General features: G+C 42.6%; 1 protein-coding gene across 1 annotated transcript in view; it reads right to left on the bottom strand.

Annotated features, from left to right (window-relative positions):
• Nucleotides 1-18,612, bottom strand: part of CENPP (centromere protein P) — a 294,971-nt gene that overhangs the window by 227,761 nt on the left and 48,598 nt on the right. The window contains exon 5 of the mRNA XM_032164530.2: nucleotides 3,796-3,892. Within this exon, the coding sequence (XP_032020421.1) occupies nucleotides 3,796-3,892 (97 nt within the window). The remainder of the gene's footprint in view (nucleotides 1-3,795; nucleotides 3,893-18,612) is intronic.

Here is an 18,612-nt window from a genome sequence, read left to right as displayed (position 1 = left end):
AAGATATTGATGGTTCCCAACACAAAGAAATGATAAATGTTTAAGCTGATGGAAATGCTAATTACCCTGATCTGATCACTATACATTATATGTATTGAAACATCACTATGTACCCTATGAATATGTAAAATTACTATTAGTCAATTAAAAATTAAATAAAAATAAATTTTAAAAATTAAAAATTTCTGCTCATCAAAGGACACTATCAAGAGTCAAAAGACAACCTAGAGAAAGTATTTTGAAATCATATATTTAAGAGGAAATTAATATCTAGAATATATAAACTCTACAATTCAACAACAAAAAACAACCCAATTCAAAAATGGGCTAAGGACTTGCACAGACATTTCCTCAAAGATATACAAATGGACAACCAGCACATAAAAATACATTTAACATCACTAACCATTAGGAGGATGTAAATCAAAACCACAGTGAGATACCACTTCCTATCCATTAGGTTGGCTATAGCCAAAAAAAAAAAAGCAGAAAATAACAAGTATTAAAGTAGTTGTAGAGAAATTGAAGTACTTGTGCTTTGCTGGTGTAAAATGGTACAAGCGCTGTGGAAAAGAGTACGCAGTTCTTCAAATAATGAAACATAGCATTACCATATGATCCAGCAATTCTATTTCCAGGTATATAATTACACTTAAAAGAATTGAAAGGGGTGCAAACAGATATCAGTACACTAATGTTCACAGCAGGATTATTCACAATAATCCAAAAGTAAAAACAACCAGTGCCCATCAGCAAAAGAATGGATAAGCAAAATGTATATACATTTAATGGAATATGATCCAGCCTTAATAAAAAGGCAGGGGGAGGGCACTGGGCTTGGGAGGCCAAGATAGGTCAATTGCTTGAGCCCAGTAGTTTGAGACCAGCATGGGCAACATGGCGAAACTGCATCTCTACAAAAAATACATAAATTAGCTGACATGGTGGCGTGCGCCTGTAGTCCCAGCTACTTGGGAGGCTGAGGTGGGAGGATCACCTGAGCCAGGGACAGTCAAAGCTGCCATGAGCTGTGACTGCACCACTGGACTCCAGCCTGGGCGACAGAGTGAGACCCTGTCTCAAAAAAAAAAAAAAAAAAAAAGAAAAGAAATCTGACACATGCTACGACATGGAGAAACTTTGAGGACATTATGCTAAGTGAAAAGACACTCCACATATATGAGGTACCTAGAATAGTCAAATTCACAGAAACAGAAAACACAACAGTGGTAGCAAGCGCTAAGAGAAGGCAGGAATGAGGAGTTAATGTTTAATGGTATGTTTCAGTTTGGGATGATGAAAAACTTCTGGAGAAGGATAGTGGTGACGGTTACAAAACAATGTGGATATTGGTGATGGTTACAGAACAATGTGACTGGTTTTTTCTACCCTAGTAATGTTATAACTAGCAAAGACCAGCTCCTAGAAGCTCTTTACCCTCCACAGGAAAAATACACCAATTATACTTCATACCTGCCTGAAAGCACGTAGAGTCAAAACAGCTTTGGAAATGGAGACTAGTGCTCCCATTTTCCATCATCCATTCAAATGCATAACGAAACAGCAACATTAAGTGATTCATCTATTACCATAACTGCCAGCACACTCCCCGGTCATTACTGTATTATAACACTTGTGAAGCAGAAATATTTAATTTTTCTGGCATAAGACTACCTCTGATCAAATATAACAAAATCGCTTCCTTCCTTCCTTCCTTCCTTCCTTCCTTCCTTCCTTCCTTCCCTCCCTCCCTCCTTTCTTTCTTTCTTCTCTGTGGCCCGACCTGCAGTCTCCTCGGCTCGCTGCTGCCCCGCTCCGCGAGCTGCCTGGGACTGCCGGCGCCCGCCACCGCCGCTGCCTGCTTTTTCGCCATTGGCTGCAGGCGCGGTTTCGCCATGTTGGCCACACTGCTCTCCACCTCCTAGCCCCGAGTCCTCTGCCCGCCACGGCCTGCCAGGGTGCTGGGGCTGCAGACGGAGTCTCGCTCACTCGGTGCTCGCTGTTGCCCGGGCTGGAGTACGGTGGCATGGTCTTGGCTCGCGGCAGCCTCTGCCTCCCAGCCGCCTGCCTTGGCCTACCAGGGTGCTGGGATGGTGGGGAGCCTCTCTGCTCGGCCGCCCCTCTGCCCAGCCTCCCCCATCTGGGAAGTGAGGAGCGCCTCTGCCCGGCCACCCATCGTCTGGGAGGTGAGGAGCGCCTCTGCCAGGCTGCCCCGTCTGGGAAATGAGGAGCGCCTCTGCCCGGCCGCCCCGTCTGGGAAGTGAGGAGCGCCTCTGCCCAACCACCCACCGTCTGGGAAGTGAGGAGCGCCTCTGCCCGGCCACCCATCGTCTGGGAAGTGAGGAGCGCCTCTGCCCGGTGACCCATCGTCTGGGAAGTGAGGAGCGCCTCTGCCCGACCGCCCCGTCTGGGATGTGGGGAGTGCCTCTGCCCGACCGCCCCGTCCGGGAGGTCTACCACGGAGGCCAGAAGCAATGTGGGGGCTGGACGTGGTGGCTCACGCCTGTGGTCCCGGCACTCTGGGGGGCCGAGGCGGGTTGATCACTTCAGGCTAGGAGTTCGAGACCAGCCTGGCCAACATGGCGAAACATATGAAAAATACAACAGACAAACCAACCAACCAACTCAGTGACAACAGAACAGGTCTACCCTGGAGTCATACTCTAAGTTTTTCTATTTTCCTCCCTTTCTGATCCTTTATCCCACTTTCTTTTTCTTCCTCTTCCTTCTCCTTCTTCTTTGTCAAATAGAGGATTGAGCTATTATCACTGATCCATATAAAGTCCCTCTCTCATTTATTTTAATTCCCATCCCCCATTTCTATTCCCCGACTTCCCATGTGCAACCTTCCTAATATGTTTGATATGCATCTTTTTGTTTGTATGTATTTTTAGAAAATGTTTGTTTTGTGTGCAAAAAAAAATTAATAAAAAAAAATAAAAAAAATGAAAAGTCAAAAAAAAAACAACAAAATCATGAGAATGCCTCAAGGTACTATAGTACAGAACTGCCCATGTTTCTTTGTGGAAAAAAATCCTAGGCCTGACAGATCTTATTAGCTCAACCATATAGAATAAATAATAATAAAAAACAATAGAACCCCAAATAAAGGAGAGTTAGTACAAGTCCTAAAAACAATAGTCATGACCTGGTTAGGCTTTTGAGAGAATCTGAACCTTGAAATATTATTTAAGTTGACTTTCAGAACTGGTTTCTGTGTGGATTAATGCTGTCAATAATTTGATGCTATCCAAATGAGTAGAACCTGAGGTATTACGATGCAACCAAACTTAATTTCAGTTATGCCCAAAAACAAAGGGAATAAAAGGAAGTACTTTAAAGTACCCATATCAGGCTTTAGGAAGCATTACTTCACAAGAATCAGGCTTTGGTATTTAAACTTGAAATGTACAATTGAGAAGCTGAAAACAGAGTCTGGCTCAGGAAGTTAGCAGTATACCACTACATGATAAGCCTGCTGTGATGATATTCTTTATTAACATTTGTTGTTTTACTTCAAATACTCTTGAAAGAATGTTTTTCCAAAATGTGCATTTTAAATAAATTTGAATATAACCACACTTCTTTCAAGACATTCCACAATATAAACTGTTCACTGATTTGTACAGAAGTAATCCTCCTCCAGTTATTCCAAATAATTGCAAATTCCACAAGTCAATGAGAATATTTTCTACTGCTTGTAAGCTTTTAAGAAAAGGATGTTATGTATGAATCCCCAATTAATATCAGCTTTGTTTTCCATATATGTTTAAATTCAAAGACTTCAGAATTTACCTTGAAATGTTTAAACGTGCGCTTACGATATTCAAACCACTCCACAAAAAAATGCAGGCTTCGGAAAAACATGAACAGATCTTTTCTCTCTTCTGCTCTGTAGGAATAAATGATTCTCTGATTAATAAATATAATTAAATGATAGACCCAATCTAGCTTTCTTATTTTTCCTTTTCATGTATCCTACACTAAAACCAAAAACTTGATGTAGTTCTACATATCAATTCCTACACTTGTGTGTGTGTGTTCCTCTGCTGTGACTGCTAATGCTACTTTCTCAGCCTAGAATACCCCTTTCCCCATTTTCAAACATTTAAGTCTATGTATTATTTAAATCACTCAAATGCCACATTCTCTGAAATTTTATTTGATGACTATAATACAATAAAGAATAATGAAGAACAGACAGTATGTAAGTGCCAGTTTCTGGCACAGCGCTTTAAAACCCTTGGAACTTCCTGAGTAACAGATGTGTCTTTGTTATGCTAATGAGTTGTCTCATAGTGGCTTCCACGTATTGCAGACTGGAGGCTGTTCACCAGGAAAACACATCAAACATCACCAAACACATCATTTGAGGGCTAACCGGGAGCATAGCAGAGCTTCCTGGTTGGTGAATACACTGATGTGCTGGGAGGATAATGTGCCTGGATTCCACAAGGAATCTCTGTCTCCCCAACCCCCAGACCTTCGTCTATGTATTACTTCCATTTGGCTGTGTCTGGGTTGTATCCTTCATAATAAAATGCTAATTATAAGTATAGTGTTTTCAGTATGTTCTGTGAGTGGTTCTGAGTGGTTCTAGCACATTATTAAACCTGAGAGATTTGTGGGAACTCCAGAATTTATGGTCAGTTGGTCCTAACTGCAGGTGGACCTTGATACTTGCAGCTGGAGTGTGAAGTAGAGGCACTCTTTGTGGAGACCTCTGCCTATAACTTGTGGGGTCTGTTAGTGTGAGAACTGAACTGAGCTGCAGGACATCCAGTTGATGACAGAGAACCACTGTCAGAACAATTACCACACCACCACACCACATATCCTATTCCCTAACAGCTAGAAATAATCTCATTTCTTTGCCTATGAGAACTGTCACAGGAATGAGTCTTAATTCTCTTAATAGTACATCTATGTTAATAATGTAAGTCACATACACCACAAGTAACTGGAAGGCAAGAACCATGTATCATTTAATCATTCATTTGATAAATGATTGCGGGAGTTGAGTTCCTGTACCAGTCATGATAAAGTAAGCATATTCCACCCCAATGCTTCCATTAACTATAATTTAAAACCATGAACACAGTACATAAAGCAAATATCAGAAACTCTGAAATGTGGAAAGAAGAAAGCAGGACAGGTAGAGTCTTCAGGAATCAAGGGAGGACCTGGAAATGAATTCCTTAGGATTTATTTTTGCCTCCTGTATATCCCAGTCTGTACACAGGAGCAAACTGCAACCCAGAATTACCAAAGGGTACATTAACAACAACAACCCAAAAGGCCCCAGGAAAGACCATTCCCTCTAACCAAAGGAGATCATGCAAAATCAGAAGAAACAGGCCCGGCAGAAGGGAACCCTAATGCCAAAGAGGAGCTGTGCCCCTTTCACTCCTAATCAGGCACTTTAGCCACAGAGGCTGAGGTGTGAAGCCTGTCAACCATCACTGCCAACAATAAGAAAAGCAGGCAAAGCAGAGTCCTCACCTCCCAATCAGGTACTGCTATCAGAAAGACTGAGAGAGGAAGCTTTGTCAGCTAGCCCCACCTGACACCAAGCAAACATAAGCAAAGAAAGGATGTCATTTCTGATCTCGACCAGCATGGCAGCTGCACACACAGTGGAGTGCTCTGTTAACTTTCCACACCCTGCACTTAAGTCATCCCAAGAAGAGATAAGGAAGAATCAGAGAAGAGGAGCCTTCAGACAAGAATCTTTTACATCTGTTTATGAAGTCCTAAATAACCCCTACATAAAACGAACCAGAATCTACACAGAAAAAAATACTGAAAACTAAATTATAGTGTAGAATAATTTCCAGAATTCACATTGGCCTCGGGATAGTACATAAGTGGGGCAGACCACAATAGGATATTGAACTACAGACTAAAGTGGGCTAGGGTGTGCTTTTGAATTAGAAATGCATCAATAAGAACAACAACAACAAAAAAAGGCAAAATAGGAAGTGCTAGGGGGTCATCCTGTCTTAGAAACACTGAAAACTACTGCATAGCTGTCAGAATCACTTTTACTGGAATTTGGGAAGAGAGTAAAAAGCTTACAACTGAGAAAACACTTAATCAGAAAAAGGGCAACTGAAAAAGGGTAAGAGCGTTTTGTAGTACTGTAACATACCCTTGCCACACTCCCTACCTGGCCACAGTAGCGGTCTTAAAGATAGCATGCTACTTTACTAGCCTGAGAACCTAATCCTGACAACAGTCAAAGGGATCTTGTTCTCAAGGAATTGTTTGTCTTGACTCGGTTCCCAAGTAAAAGAGACCTCATTCCTAAGGAATTGTTTTGATTCAAGGGGTCTGACTGCATTTCAGCTAAGTCAGAACTTTCTTACAATTGGTACAAGAGCTAGAAAGAAATTAGGTAGATAGTGAGGGTTAAGAAGCCCTCAGCAAGGCTTCCCTTTTAATAAAAGTAGCTCCCAAATCATTTCTTTTCTAACAAAGAGCAGCCTGAAAAATAGAGCTGCAAACATAGACAAGCAAGCTAGAAGTTTGCACAAGTAAATGCTCTGCAATAGAAAAGGGATACCTGGAAGCCAAGTATGTTAAACAAGGAGGCTGCATCTTCCCTTTTCTTTTTCTTTTTTTTTTTTTGAGACAAAGTCTCACTCTGGAGTGCAGTGGTGCAATCATGGCTCACCAAAACCTCCGCTTCCTGGGTTCAAGTGATTCTCCCGCCTCAGCCTCCCAAGCAGCTGGGATTACAGGCGTGTGCCATGATGCCTGGCTAATTTTTTTGTGTATTTTTAGTAGAGACAGGGTTTCACCATATTGGCCAGGCTGGTCTCGAACACCTGACCTCAGGTGATCTGCCCACCTCGGCCTCCCAAAGTGCTGGGATTACAGGCGTGAGCCACTGCACCCGGTCTCCATCTTCCCTTTTCTTTGTCACCACGTGTACGGTAAAAAAGTAGGCAACATGGCGCTGGCCCGGTAGAGAACCATCTGCATAATAAAAGATCAGGGTGGGGTAGCCAGCTTCTTCACATCCTATGCAAGTGGCACACCTGGTCCGACCAATTTTTTGTGCCCTATGTAAATCAGACACTGCCTCCTCAAGCTCATCTGTAAAACCTGCATTTGACTGCGGAAGCGGCAACCCATTTTCTCCGTGACTCCTCTCTGTGCAGACAGCTCCTCTCCTTCTTTCACCTATTAAACATCCACTCTTAACCTCACAGTGGTGTGTTTATGTCCTGGTTTTCCGTGGCTGTGGGACAATGAACCTTGGGTATTACCCCAGACAACAATGCTGCTTCACCATGAAGACATAGCTACACGGGATGTTTTTCAAAAATACTAAAAGGCAAATTAACAAGTAGCTGCTGTGTAGGGCAAAAGAACAGTTGAGACAAACAACAGATATGCTGAAAGCCAAGGAAAGAAAAGGTAGGGAATGAGAATCTTTGGGGAATAAAGTCTTGGAAAAAGTGCTCAAGTATACCAGGGAACTAGAAAGCCACTTGAATGCTCAGGGCAGAATGCATGCTTAGAAGAGATCTGAGGGGAGCATAACTTCAACCTTTGGCTAATCTCTAGGCTAAGGATAGGACTAAGGCAGGGTTGTGAAAGACCTGGCTAAGCACTGAAGTAGTGTCCCCATACAGAAACAAAATGCATATACCTGGAGAAGATATCTTTTTTTTCTTATTTTTTTCCTTTTTTCTCATCACAATATTCAAAATGTACAGTATTTAATGACAATAACAAAAAACTAAGCATGCAAACAAACAAGAAAATATGGCCCAGTCATGGGAAAAAAAAAAAGAAATTAACAGAAACTTATCCTGTTGAATGACTAGGGGAATTACTAGGCTATAACTTTAAATCAACTGTCTTAAATATGTTTAGAGAACTCAAGAAAACCAAGAGAACAAAGTATGCAACAAACAGGAAATGGCAATAAAGAGAGAAATTTTTACAAAAGAAATAGAAATTTTAGAACTGAAAAGTACAACAAATGAAATTAAAAATTCACTAAAGGGGCTCAACAGCAGATTGGAGCGGGCATAAGAATCAGTAAAAATGGCCGGGCGCGGCGTCTTACGCCTGTAATCCCAGCACTTTAGGAGGCCGAGGTGGGCGGATCACAAGGCTAGGAGACCAGCCTAGCCAATGTGGTGAAACCCCGTCTCTATTAAAAAAACCACAAAAATTAGCCGGGTTTGGTGGTGTGTGCCTGTAATCCCAGCTACTTGGGAGGCTGAGGCAGGAGAATCCCTTGAACCCAAGAGGCGGAGGTTGCAGTGAACTGAGATCACGGCACTGAGCTCCAGCCTGGGCAACAGAGTGAGACTCCATCTCCAAAAAAAAAAAAAAGAATCAGTAAAAATGAATATAGGTCAAGTGAAATTATCCAGTCTAAGACAGAAAAAAGAATGAAGAAAAATAAACGGAGCCTAAGAGACGTGTGGGACACCCAAAAAAGTACTAACGTATACATAATGAAAGTCAAAGAAGGAAAGCTGAAAAAAAAGGGAGCTGAAATTATATCTTGAGAAATAATAGTCAAATCCCTCTGGATGAAAAAGTTAATATACACAACCAAGAAGTGCATAAACTGCAAATAGGATAAACTCAAAGAGATCCACATCAAGACACATTATAGTAAATCTGTTGAACTCCAAAGAGAGAGAATCCTGAGACTGATATCCAGCAAAACTCTCTCACAAATGCAATAGAAATTAAGACATTCCTTGATTAAAGAAAGCTGAGGTCTGTTACTTGTAGACTTGACCTACAAAAAAATGTTCATGGGAATTCTTCAGGCTAAAAGGAAAAAACGCTGAACAGTAACTGAAAACCATATACAGAAATAATGAACAATGGTTACATAGGTAAGTAATGAAGAAAGTATCACTGTATTTTGATTAATAAGCCCTCTTTTTCGCATATGATTTAAAGACAAATGCATAAAACAAAAATTACAAATCTATGTTAATGGCCAAACAATGTAGAAAGATGTAATCTGTGACAATCACAATATAAGGGGGAGAAACATAGATATAAGAAGCAGTTTCCTTCCTTCCTTCCTTCCTTCCCTCCCTCCTTCCTTCCCTCCCTCCTTCCTTCTTCCTTCCTTCTTTCCCTTTCTTTCTTTCTTCCTTTCTTTCTCTTTTCTTCCCTCTGTTGCCCAGGCTGGAGTGTAGTCGGCTCGCTGCAGACTCCCTGCCTCCGGCTCCCAAGATTCTCCTGCATCGGCCTGCGGGCTGCCTGGGATTGCGGGCACGCGCCACCACCCCTGCCTGGTTTGTGTCCTTTGGCTGGAGGCGGGATTTCGCCATTTTGGACAGGCTGGTCTCCGGCTCCTGACCTCCAGCGGTCTGCCCGCCTCGGCCTCCTGAGGTACTGGGACTGCAGACGGAGTCTCGCTCACTCGGTGCTGGGTGTTGCCCGGGCTGGAGTGCGGTGGCATGGTCTTGGCTCGCTGCAGCCTCCGCCTCCCAGCCGCCTGCCTTGGCCTCCCAGGGTGCTAGGTGCTGGGTGTTGCCCGGGCTGGAGTGCGGTGGCATGGTCTTGGCTCGCTGCAGCCTCCACCTCCCAGCCGCCTGCCTTGGCCTCCCAGGGTGCTAGGATTGCAGCCTCCGCCCGGCCGCCGCCCCGTCTGGGAGGTGAGGAGCGTCTCTGCCAGGCCGCCAGTTGTCTGGGATGTGAGGTGCGCCTCTGCCCGGCCGCTCCGTCTGTGAGGTGAAGAGCGCCTCTGCCCGGCCTCTGCCCGGCCACCGCCCAGTCTAGGAAGTGAGGAGCGTCTCTGCCTCGCCGCCCATCCTCTGGGATGTGAGGAGCGCCTCTGCCCGGCCGCCCCATCTGGGAAGTGAGGAGCGCCTCTGCCCGGCCGCCCCGTCTGGGAAGTGAGGAGCGCCTCTGCCCGGCCGCCACTCCGTCTAGGAAGTGAGGGGCGTCTCTGCCCAGCCGCCCCATCTGGGAAGTGAGGGGCGCCTCTGCCCGGCCGCCCCGTCTGGGAGGAAGTGAGAGCACCTCTGCCCGGCCGCCCCGTCTGGGAAGTGAGGAGCGCCTCTGCCCGGCCGCCCCGTCTGGGAAGAAGTGAGGAGCGCCTCTGCCCGGCCGCCACCCCGTCTAGGAAGTGAGGAGCGCCTCTGCCCGGCCGCCCCGTCTGGGAAGTGAGGAGCACCTCTGCCCGGCTGCCCCATCTGGGAAGAAGTGAGGAGTGTCTCTGCCCGGCCGCCCCGTCTGGGAAGTGAGGAGCGCCTCTGCCCAGCCGCCCATCGTCTGGGAAGTGAGGAGCGCCTCTGCCCCGCCGCCCATCATCTGGGAAGTGAGGAGCACCTCTGCCCGGCCGCCCATTGTCTGGGATGTGAGGAGCGCCTCTGCCCGGCCGCCCCGTCTGGGAAGTGAGGAGCGCCTCTGCCTGGCCGCCCCGTCTGGGATGTGAGGAGCACCTCTGCCCGGCCGCCCATTGTCTGGGATGTGAGGAGTGCCTCTGCCCGGCCGCCCCATCTGGGAAGTGAGGAGCGCCTGTGCCCGGCCGCCCCATCTGGGATGTGAGGAGCGCCTCTGCCCGGCCGCCCCATCTAGAAGGTCTACCACGGAGGCCAGACGCAATGTGGGGGCTGGAAGTGGTGGCTCACGCCTGTAGTCCCAGCACTCTGGGAGGCCAAGGCGGGTTGATCACTTGAGGCTAGGAGTTCGAGACCAGCCTGGCCAACATGGCGAAACATATGAAAAATACAACAGACAAACCAACCAACCAACCCAGCAACAACAAAACAGGTCTACCCTGGAGTCATACTCTAATTTTTTCTATTTTCCTCCCTTTCTGATCCTTTATCCCACTTTCTTTTTCTTCCTCTTCCTTCTCCTTCCTCTTTGTCAAAGACATAGAGGATTGAGTTATTATCGTTGATCCATACAAAGTCCCTCTCTCATTTATTTTCTTTAATTCCCACCCCCCATTTCTATTCCCCGTCTTCCCATGTGCAACCTTCCTAATATGTTTGATATGCATTTTTTTGTTTGTATGTATTTTTAGAAAATGTTTATTGTTTTGTGTGCAAAAAAAAATTTTAAAAAGCAGAGTTTTTGCAAATTATTAAAGGTATTATTAATACCAATCTAGTTTAATATTAATTTAAACTAGGTTGTTATAAGTTTAAGATATTACCTGTAATTCTCAAGGTAACCAGTAAGAAAATAACTAAAGACTGGGAGGCCGAGGTGGGCAGACCACCTGAGTTTGGGAGTTCAAGACCAGCCTGACCAACATGGAGAAACCCCGTCTCTACTAAAAATACAAAAATTAGCTGGGTGTGGTGGCGCATGCCTATAATCCCAGCTGCTCAGGAGGCTGAGGCAGGAGAATCACTTGAACCCAGGAGGGGTTCACATACACACACACACACACACACACACACACACACACACACAGCAAATAGCAAAATAGCAGAAGTAAATATTTCCTTATCAGGAATTGGTTTAAATGTAAATGGATTAAACTCATCATCAAATGGCAGAGATTGGCAGAATAATTTTTTTTTTTTTTTTTGTCACTGCTGGAACAGGAAAGCAAGCCAGTAGCAATTCAGCAACTGGGGGTAGACCAAGCCAGCACCATAGATACATTTTTCAGGAAAGAAGTCCTCCCTTATAAAAGCAAATGCCAAAAAAGAAGTGCCTGCTACAGCGTATGTGCAGATATCAACATAAGGGAACAGGTACATGAAAAGCAAGAAAACAGGACACCTACAAAGAAACACAATAATTATTTAGCAATAGACAGTCAAAAAGAAATTTCAGAAATCTCAGATAAAAAAAAAAATTGATTTTTTTTTTTTTTTTTTTTTTTTTTTTGAGATGCAGTCTCGCTCTGTCACCAGGCTGGAGTGCAGTGGCATGATCTCGGCTCATTGCAACCTCTGCCTCCTGGGTTCAAGCGGTTCTCCTGCCTCAGCCTCCCAAGTAGCTGGGAGTACAGGCACGCACCACCATGCCCAGCTAAATTTTGTATTTTTAGTAGAGACGGGGTTTCACCATGTTGGCCAGGATGGTCTTGATCTCTTGACCTCATGATCCACCCACCTCGGGCTCCCAAAGTGCTGGGGTTACAGGCGTGAGCCACCATGCCCGGCCTCAAAACATTAATTGAGTCGCGGCAGACACGCGGCACTGCAACTCCCCCAGGTCCGCCCATTCTCCTGCCTCCTATGACAGCCCCCACCCGTAGAGACGGGGTTTCACCGTGGTCTCGATCTCCTGACCTCGTGATCCGCCCACCTCGGCCTCCCAAAGTGCTGGGATTACAAGCGTGAGCCACCGCGCCTGGCCCAAAACATTAATTTTTAAAGAAGCTCAGTGAGATACAAGAGAATTCAGAAAAACAATACAAAGAAATCAGGAAAATAATTCAGGATATGAATGATAAATTTATCAAAGAGATCGATATTTTTAAAAGAACAAAACAAATTCTGGAACTGAAGAAATCACTGAAGGAAATATAAAATACATTTGAAAGCTTCAACAGTAAACCAGATCAGGCAGAAGAAAGAATCTCAAGACCTGAAAACAGGTATGTTGGTATAGCCCAGTCAGAAATATATATATATTTTTAAATAAAAAGACATGGGGTCTCACGATGTTAAAGAGGCTGGTCTCAAACTCCTAGCCTCAAGCGATCCTCCCATCTCAGCCTCCCAAAGTGTTAGGATTATAGGCATGAGCCACTGTGCCTGGCCAAATTAAAAAACAAAAAAGCCTTTGTGACATTTGGGACAACATGAAGTGACCAAATTTACAAATTAGCAGTATACTCAAGGGCAAAGAAACAAAGGATTAGGAAACTTATTTAATAAAATAACAGATGAAACCTTCCCAAGTCTATCAAGAGATTTAGACATTCAGAAACAAAATGTTCAATGACCTCAAAGCAAATGCAATGCAAAAAGATCCTCCTCACAGCACATTACAATCAGACTGTCTAAAGTCATATTTAAAGAGCAAATCCTATAAACAGCAAGAGAAAGGAGTCTAGTCACCTATCAAAAAAAAAAAAAAGAAAAAGAAAAAACCTCAATCAGACTAACAGTGGATTTCTCAGGAGAAAACTCACAGGCCAGAGGAGAATGGAATGATATATTCAGTGTGTGAAGAAAATAACTGGCAACTAAATGTAGTCAACTAAATTCTCATGCATAAATGAAAGAGAAATAAAGTCATCCCAACACAAATGCTAAAAGAATTCATTACCACTAGACCATCCCTAGAAGAAATGCTCAAGGAAGTCCTAAACTTGGAGGCGAAAGGATGACATTTACCATCATGAAATCACATGAAAGTGTAAAACTCACTGGTAAAGAAAACATACAAAGCAAGAAAATAATTCAAACAGTATCACTACAAAAATCTACCAAACCACAATGACAAACTGTAAGAGAAAAAGACAGGAACAAAGAATATATAAAACAACAGAAAACAACAGTATGACAGGAACAAAGCCTCACATATCAATAATAAACTGGAACATAAACAGATTAAATTCTCTTCTTAAAAGATATAGAAAGGATGAATGGATTCAAACATATTATCCACATAGACACTGCTTACAAGAAACTCACTTTAACACTAAAGACAAATATAGATTGCAATTAAAGGGATGGAAAAAGATATTCCATGCAAACAAAATCCAAAAGCAAGTGGTGGCTATACTTATATCAGCTAAAATGAACTTTAAGTCAAGAACAGTTAAAAAAAAAAAAAAGATGGCTGGCACGGTGACTTACATCTGTAATCCCAGCACTTTTTTTGTTTTTTTTTTTTTAGATGGAATCTCACTCTGTTGCCCAGGCTGGAGTACAGTAGCATGAGTCTCGGGAAGCTGAGGCAGGAGAATCACTTGAACCTGGGAGATGAAGCTTGCAGTGAGCCAGGATCAAGCTACTGCACTCCAGCCTGGGCAACAGAGAGAGACTCTGTCTCAAAAAGAAAAAAAAAAAAAAAAAGGTCATTATATAATGATAAAGGAGTCATTTCAGAAAAAATATGTAACAATTCTAAATACATATATACACCCAATATAGGAGCATCCAGATTCATAAAGCAAATATTATCAAATATAAAGAGAGAGCTAGATTGCAACACAATAATAATGAGGGACATCAATACCCCATTCACAGCATTAGACAGATCATCTGGAAAGAAAATAAACAAACAAAAAACATTGGATTTAAATTGGACTTAAGACCAAATGGACCTAACAGACATTTACAGAACATTCTATCCAACAACTGCAGAATATACATTCTTTTCATCAGAACGTAGAACATTCTACAGGACAGACTACATGTTAGGACACAAAACAAGTCTCAACATTTTTAAAAATCAAAATCATAGCATGTGTCTTCTCAGAACACACTGGAATACAACTAGAAATCAACACCAAAAGGAACCCTGGAAGCTATACACATACATGGAAATTAAACAACATGTTCCTGAATGATCACTGGGTCAACAAAACAATTAAGATAGAAATAAAAAAAAGTCTTGAAATAAGTAAAAATGGGCCAGGCGCGGTGGCTCACGCCTGTAATCGCAGCACTTTGGGAGGCTGAGGCGGGCGGATCACGAGGTCAGGAGATTGAGACCATCCTGGCTAACACGGTGAAACCCCGTCTCTACTAAAAACACAAAAAAGTTAGCCAGGCGTGGTGGCGGGCGCCTGTAATCCCAGCTACTCTGGAGGCTGAGGCAGGAGAATGGCGTGAACCCGGGAGGCGGAGCTTGCAGTGAGCGGAGACCGAGCCACTGCACTTCAGCCTGGGAGACAGAGCGAGACTCCGTCTCAAAAAAAAAAAAAAAAAAAAGAAATAAGTAAAAATGGAAACACCATACAAAAATCAGTGAGATACAGCAAAAATGGTGCTAGGAGGGAAATTTATAGCAATAAATGCTGACATCCAGAAGGTAAAAAGTTATAAACTATAAATCTGACAATGCACCTCAAGGAACAAAGCAACAACAAACCAAACAGAAAATTAGCAGAAGAAAAGAATTACAAAAGGTCAAAGCAGAACTAAATGAAATAGAGAGTGAAAAAATAAATAAATAAATAATGCAAAGGACCAACAAAACAAAAAGTTGGTTATTTGAAAAGATAAACAAAACTGACAAACCACTAGACTAACCAAGAAAAGACCTAAACAATTTAAATGAAAATGGAGACAATACAAATGAGACCACAGAAATAAAAAAGATGAGAGACTATTATCAACAACTTATAATGACAAGCTGTAAAACCTAGAGGAAATGGAAACATACAACATACCAAGATTGAATCAGAAATAAATAGAAAACTTGAACACAATGAGTAATGAGATTGAATCAATAAGAAGTCTCCTAGGTTGGGCGTGGTGGCTCACGCCTGTGATCCCAGCACTTTGGGAGGCTGAGGCAGGTGGATCACCTGAGGTCAGGAGTTCAAGACCAGCTTGGCCAACATGGTGAAAGTACATCTCTACAAAAAATACAAAAATTAGCCGGAATGGTGGTGCGCCACTGTATTCCCAGCTACTTGGGAGGCTGAGGCAGGAGAATCACTTGAACCCGGAAAGTGGAGGTTGCAGTGAGCCAAGATCACGCCACTACTGCACTCCAGCCTGGGAGACAGAGTGAGATTCCATCTCAAAAAAACAAAAAAACAATAAAAAGTCTAACATAGAAAAGACCAGGACCAGAAGGAGTAACAGCTGAATTCTATCAAACATACATAGAAGAACTAATATTTATCCTCCTGAAACTATTCCTAAATCATCGAAGAGGAGGGAATTCTCCCTAACTCACTACGAGAGGCCAGCATTACCCTGATACTAAAACGAGTTAAGGACACAAACACACAGAAGAAAACTACAGGCCCATATTCCTGATGAACACAGATGCAAAATCTTAACAAAGTAACCAGCAAACCAAACCCAAAAGCACATCAGAAAGATAATATACCACGATCAGATGTAATTTATACCAAAGATGCAAGGATGATTCAACATATACAAATCAATAAATGTAATATATCACATCTACAAGATATAGGGAAAAAAACATATAATCTCAATTGATGCAGGAAAAGCATTTGATAAAATTCAACATCCTCCCAGGATTCAAACACTCAACAAACTAAGCATGGAGGGCATATATCTCAAAATAATACAGGCTACATACAAAAAACCCAAGCTAACATCATACTGAAAGTTGAAAGCCTTTCCTCTAGAAACTAGAATAAGACTTCTATCACTCCTATTCAACATATGACCAGAAGTCCTAGCCACAGCAATCAGGCAAAGGAAAGAAATAAAAGGCATCCCAATTGGAAAAGAAGGTGAAATTGTCTCTTTTTGCTTAAATGATCTTATATCTAGAGAAACCTAGACTCTACCAAGAAACTCTTAGATTTGATAAATGAATTTAGTTAAGTTGCAGGACAAAATCAATGTACAAAAATCAGTAGTGTTTCTATACACCAATAACAAATGTGCCATCTCATTCACATCCCATGCTCATTGCTTTGAAGAATTAATACTGTTAAAATGACCATATTGTCTAAAGCAATCTACCAATTCAGTGCAATCCTAGCCAATCTCTAGAGATAATCAACAATTTGCCCTTGAGTGAGTTTTTCAAATGCAAAAACAACCAACCCAGAATCCACACCTCCAACCACCTCCTTTACCAGTTCTCTCCACTATCCACCTGCTGTAATCACCCCAGGGCCATATACAAGAGAGTTAACTAGGGACAGGTCCTCTGACCCAGAGCTCACCGAAATTATTCAAACAAGCCAAGCTTAAGCCGGCTTATGCTGCCTCAACCATTCCTTCCCACGGAAACCACAATAAAAGCTCTTGCTCCTAGATTTCCCCTTTCCTATTTGTCTCTTGACTGACCCCAGTGCTCCTCATGTGGCCCCTATGGTGTGGTGGGCCTCTCCCTTTTATGAACTGTAACTACATTTTTAATGGCAATTGTCTCTTTATCTGTTAGCCTCACTATATTATTAGTTAATAATAATAATAAAAGCTATTACAATAGGCTCCCATTTATTTATTTTTAGAGATAGTGTGTTGCTCTGTCACCTAGCCTGGAGTGCAGTGGCATGATCGTAACTCACTGTAACCTGGAGCTCCTGAGCTCAAGTGACCCTCCTATGTCAGCCTCCTGAGCAGCTACAACTACAGGCAGGCAGACCTGGCAAATGTTTTTCAATTTATTTTTTTGTAGAGACAGGGTCTCACTATGTTGCCAACACTGGTCATGAACTCCTGGGCTCAAGCGATCCTCCCATCTCAGCCTCCCAAACCATTAGGATTACAGGCATGAACCACTGCATCTGGGCCATTGATTCTTAACTTTTAAATATTAACCATGCAGTGTATATGAACACAGATATATGTCAAATATAAGCTGCTGATTCCTGTCAGTAGCCAAAAAAAACTATCCACAATATATAAATACCAGAGGTGAGATTTAGTTTCTCCATATTTGGTCACTCAAAAGGTCCTGTAACAGATGATGAACTCATTGGGACTGCTTCCCAGAGAGACCTCATGAAATTGGTCTTCACAGCAGCTATAGTGATATTTTTATGAAGGTGATTAATTTGGTGCAGCTCTTGGTCATTGAATAAATGGCCCCATGAAGCTGCTTTGAAGCTAATTTTGATAAAATTATTAGAAGCTAGAATATAGGCTGAGTATCCCTTATCCAAAAATGATTGGTACCAGAAGCGTTTCAGATTTTGAATTTTTTTCAGATTTTGAAATATTTGCATGTATATAATGAGATATCTTGGGGACAGTGTCCAGGTCTTGAAGGTAATTTTATACAATATTTTAAATAATTTTATATGTGAAACAAAGTTTGTGTACAATGATCCATGAGAAAACAAAGATGTCACTATCTCAGCCACCCATGTGGATGATCTATGGCTATATAGCATCATCATCATTCCTGATTCAGAATTTATGATACCAATAAGCAATAATTTTCTTAACTTATTCACACATAAGAACTTAACAGTGAAAAACAGGACATGTCATTAAATAGTGAAAAAATAATGTATGCAGTGTAGTATCACCAAAATACCAGTTTACCAGCTTTTAAAAAAAGCAACAACTGACAATGGTAGGCTTTCAGTCTCCACCTATGATGCTGTGTTTTGATTAAAATGTTACTATAGGCCAGGTACGGTGGCTCACGCCTGTAATCCCAGTGCTTTGGGAGGCCAAGGCGGGTGAATCGCCTGAGGTCAGGAGTTTGAACAGACTGATCAATGTGGTGAAACCCCATCTCTACTAAAAATACAAAAATTAGCTGGGCGTGATGGCGGGCACCTGTAATCCCAGCTACTCTGGAGGCCGAGGCAGAAGAATCGCTTGAACCCAGGAAGCGGAGGTTGCAGTGAGCCAAGATCGCACCATTGCACTCCAACATGAGCAACAAGAGTGAAACTCCATCTCAAAAAATAAATAAAATAAAATAAAATGTTACTGTATACTGTATTTTATTTTTTTCAGGTGAGAAGAAACATAAGAAGCAATTGTGGGACCAAGAAATGGGTTCTCTAGGGATAAGGAA

This window comes from Hylobates moloch, unplaced genomic scaffold (genome assembly GCF_009828535.3).
Source record: "Hylobates moloch isolate HMO894 unplaced genomic scaffold, HMol_V3 SCAFFOLD_10, whole genome shotgun sequence".
NCBI classification, from domain to species: Eukaryota; Metazoa; Chordata; class Mammalia; order Primates; family Hylobatidae; genus Hylobates; species Hylobates moloch.
This window is presented reverse-complemented; position numbering and strand designations above follow the sequence as displayed.